At 33.9% G+C, this 16,557-nt stretch overlaps 3 protein-coding genes across 4 annotated transcripts in view; 2 read left to right on the top strand and 1 right to left on the bottom strand.

The window, feature by feature from the left end:
• Positions 1-37: 37 nt before the first annotated feature.
• LOC133206114 (protein N-terminal glutamine amidohydrolase-like) lies at positions 38-3,272 on the top strand. Its single transcript, XM_061342043.1, has 6 exons — positions 38-115; positions 1,220-1,319; positions 1,652-1,705; positions 1,800-1,948; positions 2,585-2,709; positions 2,883-3,272. The coding sequence occupies exons 1-6, from the start codon at positions 66-68 to the stop codon at positions 2,996-2,998; spliced, it is 594 nt and encodes a 197-aa protein (XP_061198027.1). The 5' UTR covers positions 38-65; the 3' UTR covers positions 2,999-3,272.
• A 3,242-nt stretch (positions 3,273-6,514) lies between these two features.
• LOC133172458 (RE1-silencing transcription factor-like) overlaps positions 6,515-16,557 on the bottom strand; it is a 48,849-nt gene continuing 38,806 nt past the window's right edge. Inside the window, exons 1-2 of one of the 2 annotated variants that reach the window (XM_061307344.1) lie at positions 12,358-12,398; positions 6,515-9,512 (exon numbers count right to left, since the gene is read on the bottom strand). In XM_061307344.1, coding sequence (XP_061163328.1) covers positions 6,726-9,494 — 2,769 coding nt within the window. In that variant the 5' untranslated portion in view covers positions 9,495-9,512; positions 12,358-12,398 and the 3' untranslated portion in view covers positions 6,515-6,725. Of the gene's footprint in view, positions 9,513-12,357; positions 12,399-16,557 lie in introns of those variants that run through there. The other variant, XM_061307345.1, reaches the window with a different exon arrangement.
• LOC133205934 (phosphatidylinositol N-acetylglucosaminyltransferase subunit A-like) overlaps positions 12,701-16,557 on the top strand; it is a 14,983-nt gene continuing 11,126 nt past the window's right edge. Inside the window, exons 1-4 of the mRNA XM_061341829.1 lie at positions 12,701-12,968; positions 14,334-14,490; positions 15,372-15,494; positions 15,717-15,892. Coding sequence (XP_061197813.1) covers positions 12,934-12,968; positions 14,334-14,490; positions 15,372-15,494; positions 15,717-15,892 — 491 coding nt within the window. The 5' untranslated portion in view covers positions 12,701-12,933. The remainder of the gene's footprint in view (positions 12,969-14,333; positions 14,491-15,371; positions 15,495-15,716; positions 15,893-16,557) is intronic.

Raw genomic sequence — 16,557 nt, 5'->3', positions numbered from 1 at the left:
TCACGATATGGTAAACGCATTGATGACAGTGTTATTTCCTCAAACTGAAAGTGAAAATTGGGAAAATGAGCATTGATGTAGCGAGGGAGGGATGTATTTATACTTCTTGTTATTGGTAATTTCTTATCTTCATTCTTTCAATTATGGTATAATTTGGTATTCACTACTTTATCGAGAAAAACAACACACCATAACATGCTTTGTGTCCATCAATTTTTTCATCTGACATATATCATTATTTGTTTACATTCGCAACGAACGTGTATGCATGTGTATGCATAGCTGCAGAACTGTAGATCACGAGAGAGAAAAAACGACAGAGTTGAGATCTGCATAGAACCCATAGAAAAAAATGTAATGTATATTTATTGCACACAAAAAGTTGCGCTGAGTTCTGGATTGATTTTTCCAAATTCTTAAATTTCCTCAACTGCAAGTCACTCGCATGGCGCAGTGGATAGAACGTTTGCTCTAGAGTCATGGAGTAAGGAATTGATCCTTATGTCGTGGGTTTGAATCCCACTACAGGATGTGAAGACTGGTTTTTCAGATGAGACCATATAAACCGAGGTCCCATGTCCCGGCCATTAGGTGCTGGCACGAAAAAGATCCCTCACTGCTCAATGGCCCTAAATGCCAAGTATAGGTCTAAATTTGCAGCCCCCCACCGGCAAGCGGTGGTATCTCCATATGAGTGAAAACTCGAGAGGGATGTTTAACAACAAAACCTCAACAGCACAAAAACTCTATTTCAAAAAATTCAATAGATCTCTATCATTTACTCTCGTAGTTGACATCTGCACAAAGAGACCAAATGTTTTGCCACCCCAAGATACTTAAAATAGCAGTATAATAAGCAAAATTTTCTATGATCTCAATTTCTGGTCCATATAAGTCTATCAGCAACAGTTAAAGGGAATGTTTTCTTGTGGAAATGGTAAATGGAACACACGGTTAGTAGTATAAATTTTCAAGATGGCTGTTAAAATATTTGGAGAAATAAATTGGGAAACAGTGCACTTCTTTTATGGATGGCACTATATATAGCTTTCTGGTCATCCATGCCATTTTTTTTCATACCAGTGAGCAACAGATATGCACCTAGTATAAATTACGTATACATCATTATAAGTTACTAGGATCACAAAGGCAAATTCATTAATGCTGATACCTTTCAGATGCCATGGTGCATAAATTGTTTTTTAACTTTAATTTCTAGTGAAGAAAATGTTTGGTGTTTGTGTGATAAAATACGAAGAGATTACCCTGACAAGATCGAGAGGTGCTATTGCATATTTATATCCAACAAGAAAAGAGCGGCAAGTATATTAACTTGAATGTATAATTATTTTGAATTATATATCATTACGTAGAAATAAAATTTAACTGACAATCACAAATGCACAGAGAGCATTTGGTCCTTTTAAATTAACATTAAATTGAGATTAATTAATACATGTAATAAAAAAGTTAATCAATTTGATCATCAAAGAGGAAAAAAATATTTTTTTTAAAAAATATACCCTAATTTATGAACGTGTCATATTCATTATCATTTGTACAGTAATTTGCATGCTAATACATGTAATCATTTGCCAAATTTGTTACTTTTAATATTAATGTTAATATTTAAATAAATTTAATACATTAGATTCCATTTTGGAGACAGAGAGCAAGTAAAAGAGAAGATGGTCAAGTCTTTTGGGTGATTACATTTGACACTTCTTATGAAGTTCTTGTTTTATATAGTACATATGGATGGCATCAAGTTTAATATAATTTATAATTTTCTTGTGTAGGATTACCATGTTATATTTGTCTACCAACCCTCAGACTCGCATACACTGGTCTATGACCTTGACACCACCTTGACATTTCCCTGTGACTTCAGGAGATATTATGAGGAATCTATCAAAGATGATAGACATTTTAAACCAGAATATCAGAGGTATATTGCCCTTCACTGCTTGTATATTAATATATGTTTTAATTTGTTATGTGGTTAATTGCTATGCCATATTTTCGCATATTTGTACACTAACTGCTAACAGCTTCACATGAACAAATTAAAGATACAAAGCTTTTGCTTCTGAAGATGTAATGAAAGTGCTAAAGCTTTATGGAGGACTTTTGCTTTTTCTTTTCATCTTTTATTTAAATTATATGTACAGTCAAACCTTGTTATCTCAAACTTGATGGAACCAAGAAAAAACTTCCGAGATATCCGAAGCTTCGAGATATCGAGGGTAAAATACGTACAGAATAAGAGGTTGGGACTTCCAATTTACTTTGACATATCCATGGTGTTCAAGATATTGGTGTTCGATATATCAAAGTTCAACTGTGTGTGTGTATATATATATATATATAGGATCTCCCTTGGTTTTGGGAGATTCTTTTTATCAAAGGTTAATTATTTACATGGCAATCACATCTTTTACACTGTTTTTATATTATATCAATCTGATTAAAATTAGATTCTTTGATCTGCTCACATAGATCGCTACACGAGATCAAAAATTCAAACATTGATTTAAACTGTGTAAAGGGGAATAACTCTTTCAATAGAATGCTATTGTTTCAGATTGTTTCGAGTTATACAGGCAGCTGAATTCTTGCAAACTTTTGCATCAGACAGATCACACATGTTGACCCAGGATGGTCACTGGATGTCCCCTCCTCCTGCCTATCCCCCAATTAAAACAGAAGGTATTGATTTATTAAGTTTACTTACAATTTGTTCATGTATACATGTATATTTATGCAGAGGTTTTTTTTTATCACATACTACAAATGTAATCATTACTCAAGAAATGATGTAATATGAAGTACATGTATACATGTGAATTTTCAATTTTAAAATATGACTTTCTTTTTTGTAGAATGTTCCAACAACATTCAGGAATTCATATCTATGGAAAAAGAATATAACCATGGAGTTGTTCTCAATTTAGAAGATCTTCTTGAGAAGTTTATGGGCAACAGTAACAACACTTAAAGTGAAAATATACATGCATAGTTCTCCACAAGCACTGTGATATTTATTTTATTTACTAGTCTTTTAATGTACTTTTCATATATTTGTAACATTGTTTCTGTTGTTGGAACATTCTACTGTAACTGTGTAATTCATATACAGTGAAACCTACACCTTCTGTCTCAAACTTGACTGGACCGAGAAAAAACATCCAAGATATATATCAGAGATTCAAGATATTAAGGTTCAATATGTCCATAGTATTCAAGATATCGATGTTTGAGATAAAGATCAACTGTACATTTATATTCACTATAAATGAAATTTGTTAACATTTCTGATATATAAATTAATTTTAAACCTATTGCTCTGATTTTCTTGTAATCTATCCACTTTCTATACGTACTTTCAAATATTACATCTTCCTTTATCAGGTTGAGACCACTAGATTTTCTGATGCCAGCATTTTGCATGTTAAATTAGCCAATGTGTTTACTTTACCGATTGACCAATCAGTTGAATGAGTTGCAATGCACTAAGGGCTACTATACAAATGTCAGTAAAAACTCCGTGTGTTGAAAATCATGAGCAATTTTAATTGTCCATTGGAAACTCATTTTCAATTCTTTTTCAATATTTATGAAAGAAATATTGAAAAATTATGTATCATTAGCTCACCTGAGCTGAAAGCTCAGAAATATATAGATAAAATCTTTAAAAATCTTCTTCTCAAGAACCACTGGGCTGGAAAAGCTGAAACTTAAGTGAAAGCATCCTCGGGTAGTGTAGATTCTAAATTGTTAAAATCATGCCCCCGGGGGTAGGGCAGGGCCACAATAGGGAATCCAAGTTTTACATTGAAATATATAGATAAAATCTTAAAAAATCTTCTTTTCAAGAACCACTTGGCCAGAAAAGCTGAAACAAATACGAAAGCTTCTTGGGGTAGTGTAGATTCTAAATTGTTAAAATCATGACACCCAGGGGTAGAGCGGGCCACAATAGGGAATCCAAATTTTACATTGAAATATATAGATAAAATCTTTAAAAAATCTTCTCAAGAACCACTTGGTCAGAAAAGTTGAAACTTATGTGGAAGCATTCTTGGATAGTTAAATTCTAAATTGTTAAAAACATGACCCCCGGGGGTAGGGCGGGGCCACAATGGGGAATCCAACTTTTACATTGCAATATGTAGAAAAAATCTTTAAAAATCTTCTTCTCAAGAACCACTGGGCTGGAAAAGCTGAAACTCAAGTGGAAGCATCCTGGGGTAGTGTAGATTCTAAATTGTTAAAATCATGACCCCCGGGGGTTAGGGCGGGGCCACAAAAGGGAATCCAAGTTTTACATTGAAATATGTAGAAAAAATCTTCTTCTCAAGAACCACTTGGCCAGAAAAGCTGAAACTTATGTGAAAGCATCCTTGGGTAGTTAAATTCTAAATTGTTAAAATCATGACCCCTGGGGGTAGGGTGGGGCCACAGTAGGAAACCAAGTTTTACATTGAAATATATAGAAAAAATCTTTAAAAATCATCTTCTCAAAAACCACTTGGCCAGAAAAGCTGAAACTTATGTGAAAGCATCCTTGGGTAGTGTAGATTCTAAACTGTTAAATTCTTGACCCTGGGGGTAGGGCGGGGCCACAATAGGGAATCCAAGTTTTACATTAAGAAAAATCTTTTAAAATCTTCTCAAGAACCAATGGGCTAGAAATGCTGAAACTTATGTATCCTTGGGAAGTGTAAATTCTAAATTGTTAAAATCATGACCCTGGGTTTAGGGAACTCAGTTGAGCATTGTGGCCCTTGGGGCTTTTGTCTTTCATTTTTATGCTCACATTTACAAAATTTGGTTTATGAAGCCTCATATAAAAATATAATACACTGCTGTACCCTATTGTTCAAAGACACGAAAGTGCTATAATGTCAATAAACTGATAAAGCATTGAGTATTGCTACATCCCTCCCTCCTTAAAGGTCTTTTGCCCCCAAAGACACCAACCCAGGCTCTTCCCTGGCAGGTCTTTCACCTGTCACTTCCTGCATGGTCATATGGCACCAAATGTAACAGAAAAGGAGAAAAATGTGACGAACCAGACCAAGATTTGAATCCTGACCCATCTGACCACCACACTTGGTTCAAGGTCACGGTACCTCCTCTTGAGATAAGTATTAAGTTTATCAAATGTTTCTCTATTACAAAGTCAAAAGATTTTACATTTCTAGTCCCTGTGCATCTGACATTGTGCAAATTAAGTCACTATAAACACCTTCAATTCATCAAATCTTAATCTTCTTTCTGCAGAAGTTATTTAAAAAAAGCTACAGTTGCAAATAAATAGAGCATGTCTGATAGGCATAAGATAACCCAAAGTATAATTAGTACATGTTTCACACCTCGAACAAAGGGTTTTTGCTGCTACCAAATCACTTGGTACACTCCAAGACCAAGCTTCATGGTTGGATGACTATGCCGTTGTGTGCACAATTATTGAACTAATCATTATCAATGATAGGTTACAATCATGGACACAGGGCAAGGTCACTTAAAACAATGAATGTTGGACCTGATGTGCTAAATAGTCAATAAAACCTACAGAATAAAAAAAAGAAAAGGATCTCTTTTTTCTTTTCTTTAGCCACAATTAAAACATTAAATTTTTAAAAAATCAAAATCAAAACAGAAATTTAAGAAAGGTTTAGTAATTGTTTGAGTATTTAGGATTTACCAATTACACTGATACTTGAACCAGAATTACATGTACACCTCATCAAAAAGTGCTAAAAAAAATTACTCACCATCTTGTCTTCGATTATAATTACATGTAACAGAATAAGAGGACACAGCAAGAAGTCAATTAAAATTTGATTCTTTACAAAGTTCAAATACACAGGGTCAGTCCTATATTGCTCAAGTAGTGTGTAAACTTTCCCTGTAATTGTTGTACGCCGAGACAATCCAACCGTATATGTATTTTTTTCCTTTTTTCTTTTTCTGTGAAAATGTGTGCTTTTCAAGAACAATTTATCCATTTTACCGCTAAAAACAAATCTTTACTAATATCCACAAGACTCCATCAAAAATGACATGAATATTTTCATACAGAGATTTTGAATCTACAGAAATGAACTTATTGTGTTTGAAAACTACTCACTGTAGACCTTCACCTGACCTGTTGCAGACAGGTAGATATACCCCCTGAGGGTATAATTATCACATCTGGGCCTGTACAAAATGGCAACAGTAAGGATCAAATCATCGTTATCTTGATTAAATAACAAGAAGCACACAACGATTTGTAATGAAATAGATAGAGACACAAAGGGTTTAATTTCTCGTGTGAAACGTACTAAGTATGTTGTTAAACTTTTCCCTCGCCATTCGATTTGGTCCCTCGCTTCGCTCGGCACCAAATCTCATGGTGCTCGGGAAAAGTTTTCCAACATATACATATTCAATAATACAGATTATAGGTCTCTAGTAATCAATCCCCCCTCCCCAGTATTAAGTCTCTAGAAATAACGAAAAAATATACACTGAAAACAATCTATTAGTACACAACTAAATTAAATGTTTAATGTGATAAACCTTACTTGAAAATAAGTCAACTGCAACAAGATACTCATTAAAACATCTCTTTTACAGTACATGAATATGAGTGAACACATTTAGGTTTTTTAAATCATACAAACACTTTTCAAAAAATCACTTTATCATCCTGTCATATATAGAGATTTTTTCTCTCAATAAATATAATTTCTAGATCTGTTCAATTCCTTCACAATCTCTTTGGTTGTCTTGTTAGCTGGATGGTATTCAATCATATGATTCAAACCCTCTTCTCTAGTCTTGAGTTGTTTTCCACAATGGCGACAGATCCACGCTTGTGGATTTTGATTAGACTGTGAAGCAGGCATTAGCCAGTCATCCAGGTGAGATTTTATTACCCAATTGACTTTTATCATTGAAGAATTTACTATTGGTTCAGAAGTTGGTATTCCACTTTCTTTTAAAATTTCAACATAAGTTACTTTAGATTCTTCTGAATTGACAATGTTTTCCTCTAGACTAGACTTTGATGCTGAATTTTGAACGTCTTCATGTGTTTTGGCATTCTCTTCCCCTTCATTCTCTGATTCTTGAGAGAGTCTTTTTGCTCCCTTTGAAATATCATTTGGGGAGGGATTTATCCTAATTGTCTTTTTAACACTTTGTTCTTCTCCAGCAGCTGATTCTTGAGAATGACTTTCTGCTGCCATTAAAACATTACATCCATCAATTTCATCACACTTCCTTTCCATTACAGCTAGAGCTAAGGCCACAATGTCCTGTCCCTCATGCACCTCTTCCTTCTCCTCCCTAATTCTTTGTTTTCTTCTCTGCCCCAGAAGTTTCCCTCTTTTGTACTTCTTCCTTTTTCTTTTACCTCCCTTTTTTATGTCTGTTTGTTTATTCACATTTTTTTCAGTGTTGCTGCCTTCAGACCCCACTCTAAAAGAAACATGGCTATCATCTTTTTCCGGATTGCTCTCCGATTGGCTACAACTTAAAGCTGCTGCAATAACTGTCTTATCTTTCTCTTTCTCTTCTTTAGAAGAAATTGAATCAAAAATATCATTTCTGTCATCTTCATCATTCTTGCACTGTACTGGAATGATTGCACTTTTTTCAACAACTGATGTTGCTTTCTCGACATCACTTACAACAGGATCCTTTACCACTTCACGATCTGTTACTTCACTGCTCAAGTTCTGAGATTCCAGTTTTTTACCATTCATTTCCATTAATAAAAACTCTTCCTGTTCTGCTGTTAATTTTCGTTTCAAGTTTTTAGCTAAAAGTATAGACTTCCTGAGTTTTTCCATCTTCAAGGTTTTACTCCTTTCTGAAACAAATGACTCCAAAGTGGTTTTCTTTTCTTTTCTGGCAGCTTCTTCTTTCATCTTTTGTTTTGCCAAACAATGATGGCGCTGAAGGTGCCTTTCTCCCATACAAATTTTGCCACATAGTTCACACGCAATTCTGTGAGAATAGACATGCTCTCTATGTTCATCCATAGGAACCAGCTTTTCACATATATCACATAGCATCATTTTAACAGCCGTGGCGGAACATCTTTTCAGATGGCTCTCTAAATGGTAAGATGATAAAAAGATTTTACCACACTTCTCACATTTTATTTCAACCGAATCATTTTGATTCTGTTCAGTTTTTTCTTCATCCTCTGGTTTCTCATTTTCTTCCTCTTTAGGCACCATTTCTGTTTTTCTATCAGCTCTGTGTTTTTTCTTATGTTCCTGATACTCTTCATATGACCCACATGCTTTGCCACAGCTGCATGTTCTGTAATAGGCTTGTTCAACAACAAGAAAAACATTCTTTCTTTCAGTTGATTTTTTAACCTTTTCATCATTAGAAATCTTGTGCACAAGCTTCATGTGTGATTTTAGTCGAGATTCTTGCATCAGATTATGGCCACATATTTGACACACTACATTATGATATTTCAAAGCATGTTCATATTCTTCGTGTGCTGGAATCATTTTGTTGCATTCAAAACAAGTTGCCATTTTGCTTGTCTTTCCTTTGCACAATAAAATATGTGTTTTATATTGATAATCTTTCATGAAAATTTTACCACATTTTTCACACTTGTTCTCCTCAACAGCAAGTCCTTGGGATTTTCTTTTCATTTTTTTCATTGGTTTTTGTTCAGAAGTGTCTTGCTCATCACTCTTTCTTTTTTTCTGAACAGATTCACGAACACTTTGCTGAACTGGACTCTCATTCTTCATTTCATTCCCCTGTGATTTTTCAACAGGTACTTGCTGGTGAAAGTGCTTGTTTACGGAGTGTTCATCTTCTATGTTTCTGTGATGTCTAGCATGGTAATATAAAGCCTCATGAGTAGGAAAAAGCTGATGACAAAACTTGCATACAAGCATCACTGAAAGGGTACTTTGTGATCGATGCTCCTGGACAATAATCATGTTTGGTGTGGTGGGTGAAACAGAATCTTGTGGGATACCTTCTTCTGGTCTCATGGCCTGTTTCGAGTTTGGGTCCATTATCCCCATGTCTTCTGTGGTATCCTCTTCAAAATCATGGGCAAGGGTGCAAACATTTACAATCTTAATATTTTCAAGTCCTGAAGGCTCCTCATTCTCCAATTCAGCAGAAGACGGACTTTCATCTGCAGGCTCCAAACCAATAAAATTCACCTTACCGGCCAAGTCTCTTCCTATCTTTATTGGACTAGACACTTTTGCAGTCTTTGTTGCTTGTGGACAGACATTATTTTGGTCTTCAGTGGAAGGATTTTGTTGTGCAGTGCACGGTTGCATAGAATCTGTCTCATCACAGTGTTCTGCTCCCCTAACACTGCTGTTTTCCTCCTCTTCTTCCTCCCCCTCCTCTTCGCTGTAATCAGAGTTGATTTCAATGACAAATTCTTCACCCATTGAGTGAATTGTCTTTGGCATATTGTGTTTGGAAATACTTTCTTCATCCATTTTTATGAATATTTGACTCTACAAAAATAAGAACAAAAAATTTAGTATTTGCTCTTTAGTTCATCAATATAGGGGTAATCTAAATAGAATACAGGAATATTACTGAAAGATGTAATTAAAAGCTGTTTGTGTTCATATTTTAGCTGGATTTCAAAATAATTTTTATTAACACCGAGTGATCTTGCTCTGCTCATCTTCAGAACATTGGCCTCAATCTACCCCTGGGTTTCAATTTGAATGAACTTGTCAAGATCTAAGCTATCTGAGGATGATTGCATATCAATATGAATAATCATGAATGCACTGTTCTTTACAGGAAAAATTTCTTCACAATTTTTTCTTTGATTCTCTGTTGTAGCCCCACCCTACCTCCACGGGTCTACACATTGAAAATCTACATGACCTGACAATGCTTGCATAATAATACTAGTACCACAAGTCATGGCCCCATTGTTCATAAGAGGAAGATTTTGTAAGATTTTTCCTGATCATAAATTCCCATTTTAAACTAATTGACTCCTATTATCATTATGCATGATCCTACCTCTAGGGGCCATGATTTAAACAAAATATTACTTTAATAATCAAGGCCTAGCTGGTGTTCTTGACAAGAATTTTTAAAAGACATTTTTTAAATTAAATATATTCCCATGCTTTCATACCCTTTTGTGACCCCACCCTATCCCCAAAGAAGGGGAGGTGGTTTGAACAAACTAGAATCTATACTTCCTGAGAATGCTTGCATATCATTACTGTATACATGATACAGGGAAATTTTTGCTCCTGTTTTATTTTTGCCCCTTTCACCCTACTCACTGGTGGGCGAATTTAAAATGGGGTGAATTCAAAAAACACAGTAGAACTGTGATTGGGCGAATTTAAAATGGGGCATATTATTTGCAAGTGTGAAAAGGCGAAAAATAATACAGATTGAAAATAACCCTGTATACAGTATTACTTAACACGGTCCTGCTGTTCTTGAGCAGATTTTAAACATTTTTTCCTATATTTTCCCGCAAAATTTTGTTTTCCCTTATTAGGGCCCCATCCTAGCCCTGAGAGCCATGGTTTGAACAAGCTTGAATCTACAATACCTGACTCAGAGGATGTTTGCATATATTAATGTCACTAATCATGGTCCTGTTGCTTTTTTCCTATATATTTCCATGTAAAACTTCTATCCCCAATTGTGGCCTCACCATAACTCTGGGGGTCATGATTTGAACAAGCTTGAATATGCACTATCTGATGCTTCAGCCTTGCATATTAATATCACTAATAATCATGGTCTTGCTAATTGGTGTCTATCACAGGGGCTTGAGGACAACCCCCCCCCCCCCCCTCAATTGATGGTTCTGAAGAAGATGAAATTCTGAAAAGTTTACGACACTGACAACAATAGCAATGACAACAAAGACAGAAAATGTACAAATTTCTATCAGAAAAGCTCACTTGAGCCTAATTGGTGTCTATCACAGGGGCTTGAAGACAACCCCCCCCCCCCGATGTATAGACGCTGACCCCCAGCGGTTTCCACTTTTATCTCGTAAATTTTTTTTCAGTGTCATATTTGTGATATATTCATAAGTACATTTGTACTATGAATTCGAAAAATTACCTAAAACTAACATTTTTTATCAAAAAAATTCTACCCACTTGAGAGTGGGTAGCAGTCTAGCATTTTCAACATATTTCACGTATTATCCAATGAAACACTCAGTTCTCAGTTCATCGAAACTGTAATGTTGTAATGTGGTGAAGTAAACCCTGTTCCAAGTTTAATTAACATCAAATCTGCAGAAGGAATAATGTTTGGAAAGAATTTAATTTATAGAAATGTCTATTTCAATAACTTTAAATTGTGGCAACTTGGAAAACAAAAAATGATAAATTGAATTTTGTATTTTAGTGTAGTCTACATGTGTACCAAGTTTTATTGAAACTGAATCAAAACTGGAGCAATGATTTAAAAGAAATCACACAAAAATTGTGTTGAGTATAACTATAGAAACAATTTGTCCAAATTGAAAATCAACAGCAGAATTATGTATCTTAGTGTTGTATGTCTATCTGTGTAGAAATTTTACTGTGATTGGTTCAAAACCATTGGAAAAGTAGCAGTTTGAAAAAAAATGTTTACGAACAGACAGACAAACTGGGCACATTATTATTGCATATAATTAATATTAAGCAAATTAATACATTTCTGTAGGAGTTTTAAATGAAAGTAAAAATTTTAGACATTTAGTAATCTTCCTAAGTTTCCATTAATTAGTATGTAACACACTAATTTACAATAAATAAATTCTAAAATGTATTGATAAAGAAGCCATGGTGGCCATCTTTGTTTCGACCCCATTAGAAATCAGCTACCCATTCAAGAATGAACCCATGAGAGCATCATAAATCGGCTTATTTGTAAAATATTAAATGTAAAATATTTAACACTTATAAAATAGGCCATCAGTATTTTTTTTTAAACCAAAGTTTCAAATCTTATATAAGATCAATTTTAACATAATAAAATATTTTGTATTTTAATAACTCACACCTGACATATATTCTTTTGGATAACATGTATTATTTTTATTTTCAAATATCAAAAAGCATATCAATTGCCTCATATAGCATACAAGAGTGTTAATTATATGCCAAATTCGGTTGTTAGACCATACTTTTTCTTTAAAATGGTTTTAAATTAACTTCATTTATCCAAAGCTTAAATCAAAGATGGCGGATGCACTTGGGTGCAATTTTTACAAATCCTGCATAAAATAACTGTACTACATAACCTTTCTGCAGTATTAAATGTAATATACTTAATGATATCGTTTTATAAAGCAATTTTTGATGAAAATTATACCGTGTTTTTTATACGGGGCAGCTTCAGTAAGCATAAGACAAGTGTTTCTCCAACTTCGAGGCGCCGAGGAAAATGGCGGACGATAAAAAATCCGGTAAAATGGTGATGATGGTCAGGAAAGGTGAAAAGCACAGAAAGATTGAAAGTATTGTACTCAAAAAATTAAAATATGTCTTTCCTGCTTTTTTATTATCCATACAATCTATTTTCATCTAAAATAACCGGAGACGTATTCTATAATGTATGTAAAGTTTCATTTCCCTTGGTTCTAAATGTAGCTAGCGCAAAGCATTTCCGGTGTATCATTGCGTATGAAATAAACACGATCACTGGATCAAGAGAAAATGTTCTTGAAGTTTTATGTGTTTTAAACAATTTTTTCGTGAAAAATTGATACAAATAAAACAATTTAACATTCTTCAACGATTTATCATGGCCATCTGACACTTTGATGTAATTTAGTCCCCTACCTCTGTAGCTGAGGTATCATGTACTCCATGTGAAAAGGACACAAGTACCAATAAAGTATACTGACTGTAAAATGTGTACACGAGTTCAGATAAAAGCAGAAGATGTATGCATACTAGAAAGACCATGAAGCACTCAATATGGTGAGTATCATAAATCAAGGATGTAAATGACATATAAGTATAAAAAGGGCTGGCGGTAAATCTAGATCTAGTACCCAGTTCTCTTTCATTGTGATTTTTTTTATTGATACTTCTCAAACTGCTGAACGAAATCGCTTTATATTTCCCATGTACATTTGCTATTTTCTACTAAATCGTCAAATACATTGTCATTAAGATATCAACAATAAATGTATGGCAGCATTTCTATTGAGATGTGTAGCTCGCTGAAAGATGTCAGTTTCAGATTTCTGCATTTGTAACCCAGAAGTACTGTACCCATATTTACTGCTTTCGGAAGATGACATTCCACTGTTTAGAAACGTATAAGTAACATTCTTGGTATATTTACATGATTTATGCAATAGTTGAATTATTTTTAACATAGCAAATGTTCCTATAAGAAACGCTACTTTTTAGTATTTAGCCATATGAAGAATGTCATTAAAATTCCACAATATGGGACAGTCGGGAATCAGGAATTCTTTGTTTAGTATATTATGTGTAATATTGGTAATAATTATTTATGTTTTGTGTGAATTTATTTCAACATAACAAGTGTGCCTAAGGAGTATGAAGCAAATCTTTCAAGTGCTATGAAGCATATCAAGAAAAAATCACAATTTGGAACAGTCAGGAATCAGGAATACTAGATTTACTGCCTGTCTATAAACATCTGAATCAATCTCTTGATTAAGCTTATAGCTTTTTTAAGCTATTTAATGCACAAAAGTCACAAGTAGTTGACTACTCGTATTAGTACTATGTACTATTAAAAGCACAATTCAAACCAGATAGTTTAATTATTACTGCTTTTGAACACTTAGTACAAGGTGTATTTCCATTCTTTGGGTAACTGTACAGACCATCTTGTTTGCATTAAGGCATGGAGAAGTATGATTACCTCATATTGTGATGATTTATTAACAATCACTTACCTAATAAACCAGAATCAGCCTCCTTAATAATTTCATTCAACATGTTCCAGAAATAAATGTCTGGCCACAAATTAATCACTTTATGAAAGTCCCAAAACTTTTAAAACTTTGCAATGGGTCTTAAGGAGATGTATTTTGAAAAGATGTGAATTTTTCTTTATTAGTTTTCAAAACAGGCTACAAAATTGAATACTATCATGTCCCAAGTGTTTTTTTTTATACAAGATAAACAATTTAAGAGAAAAGTATTTAAGAAAAAAGTATTATAAAATAGCTAAATCAAGCTAATTTTGATAGCTACATGTAAGTCAAGCTATATACATGTAGCTAATTCAAGCTATAAAGCTTAATCAAGAGATGGTGCTGGACCTGTATAATATATAATTATGTAATATATCAATTATTGTAGTATGGTGTCAGATTTCTTTTATCCCAACATGGGAGGTGTGGAGAGCCACATATATCAGCTGTCACAGTGTTTGCTGGAGAGAGGCCACAAAGTGGTGGTGGTTACTCATGCTTATGGTGAAAAAAAAGGAGTAAGATACCTCAGCAATGGTCTAAAGGTATAAATATAGTCAAATTTGTTACCTCAAACTCAATGGGACAGAGAAAAAAAACTGAGATATCCAAGAGTTCGAGATATTGAGGGTAAAATAGAAAAAAGAGCTTGGGACTTCCAAATCACTTCAACATATCCATGGTGTTCAAGATAGCCATTTTCGAGATACTATAGTTTAGCTGTATAAATTTATACTAATACAAAGCTATATCTCTGTTGCAGCATGTGATTAGGTCATGAAACAGTATCCTCTTTCCACTAAACATTGTAATAGATGAATTCACAGTCCCGTTGATTACCTTCCTTCTCATCAACCAAAAGTCAGGCAGAGAAAACACCTTCTTTCACTTTTTCCCTTATTTGATATGCTAGTATATGTACCTAATTCCTGAGCTTTAATAATGTGAACAAAAAGAAATTTGATGCAGCCATACAAATGTCTGTGTTGTCCTGCATTGGTGCAAGTTATTAATTTTTCAAGGATAAACTGCAAAAGATTCAGACAGGAAAACTTGCAAAGGCAAAAGTGGAAAAAATAATCCTTTTTTTCTTTGCAAAATGGGGATAAGGGACATAACTCTTATTTACTGTGAATTTTTTATAATATCAGTGATCATTTATTGAATAATTAATTAGTTCTTACTTGCTGTGTTTGCAGTAATTAACTTCTAGAAAGTATTGTTTTAAAATTAGCTTAAATCTAAGCCAATCAGGTAATCTTTCTTATACTTTCTTTTGCTATTGCCAGGTACGTGTAGCTCATCTGGTAGGTTACTTTCTGGAGTTCAGCTAGGTATCAGGGATAAAATCCTTGTCTTTTTTTTTCACATGATTTTATTCTTTAATGTCACATCATATCATAATACTGTTCTTTTCTTGATATAGGCATATTATCTCCCTTTTATTCCATTTTACAACCAATGCATCCTGCCAACAATTTTCACCACTTTCCCTCTGCTGAGAAACATATTTATCAGAGAACAAATAACCATTGTACATGGACACTCGGTGGGTATTTTTTATAGTAATATTGTCATATACTATCTTATGGATTGAATAATAGTATTCTACATCTTACATGCAGAGGAATACATCATTACAGGTCTTTGTTTACATTATACTAGTTTCATTAGATTGTAATAATTCTGAGAAAATTTACCTTATTCAAGCTCTGAAAATTTCTTTGGGTATAATTTCTTGGTTAAATTATTTTTCAAAGAACAATTGCAGGCTTTTTCAACATTAGCCCATGAGGCCATGTTTCATGCCCGCACAATGGGTCTGAGGACAGTGTTTACTGATCATTCCTTGTTTGGATTTGCTGATGCCAGCTCCATTCTGACCAACAAGGTCCTACAGTTCTCCTTGGCCGATACCAACCATGTCATCTGTGTATCTCACACAAGGTGGGGGAAATTTGAAAAGGAATTAAAATTTCTAAAGTTGAGACATGAAAAAAAGTGTGATTTGATTGCAATGAGAATGTATAGGTACAGATGTTCCTAATGGTTATAATAAAAAGTTATGGAGGTATTTGGTCCCATATAGTATAAGGATGCAGAAATAAAGTTGAATGACACCCAAGCCACTCAGGTGACCTCTACTTTTATATATCTTTTAAAGGGGTAAGTTTTGATCACAGAATTCTTTTCACTGCAGGGTTCAGCAATAATACCACTTCTGTGGTATATATACTGCAATACATTGATAAGTTTATTGAAATATTGATAAATTGTTGCATAAGTTGGGATTGAACTTTCGATGCAGGCTAAATTACAAAAATCACCATGTCTAAACGAATTAAAATTTGTTTTTACAATTCTGGATGATACTAATGCAGTTCCATGAGAAGGACAAGAAAGACTAAATTAACCAGCAAAGAAAATCCTGCATGCAAGATCATAGGGCTTTATTAAAGCAAAACCTGTACATTCTACATACAGTTGAACTTTGGAATCTCGATTTAACACCAATATCTCAAATACCATGAATATGTTGAAGTGAGTCGGAAGTCCCAAACGCTTTTTCTTTATGTATTTTAACCTCAGTGTCTTGAATATCGAAGTCTTTT

Source organism: Saccostrea echinata, unplaced genomic scaffold (genome assembly GCF_033153115.1).
Source record: "Saccostrea echinata isolate AGI-Se365-2 ecotype Australia unplaced genomic scaffold, CSIRO_AGI_Sech_v1 ptg000054l, whole genome shotgun sequence".
NCBI classification, from domain to species: Eukaryota; Metazoa; Mollusca; class Bivalvia; order Ostreida; family Ostreidae; genus Saccostrea; species Saccostrea echinata.
This window is presented reverse-complemented; position numbering and strand designations above follow the sequence as displayed.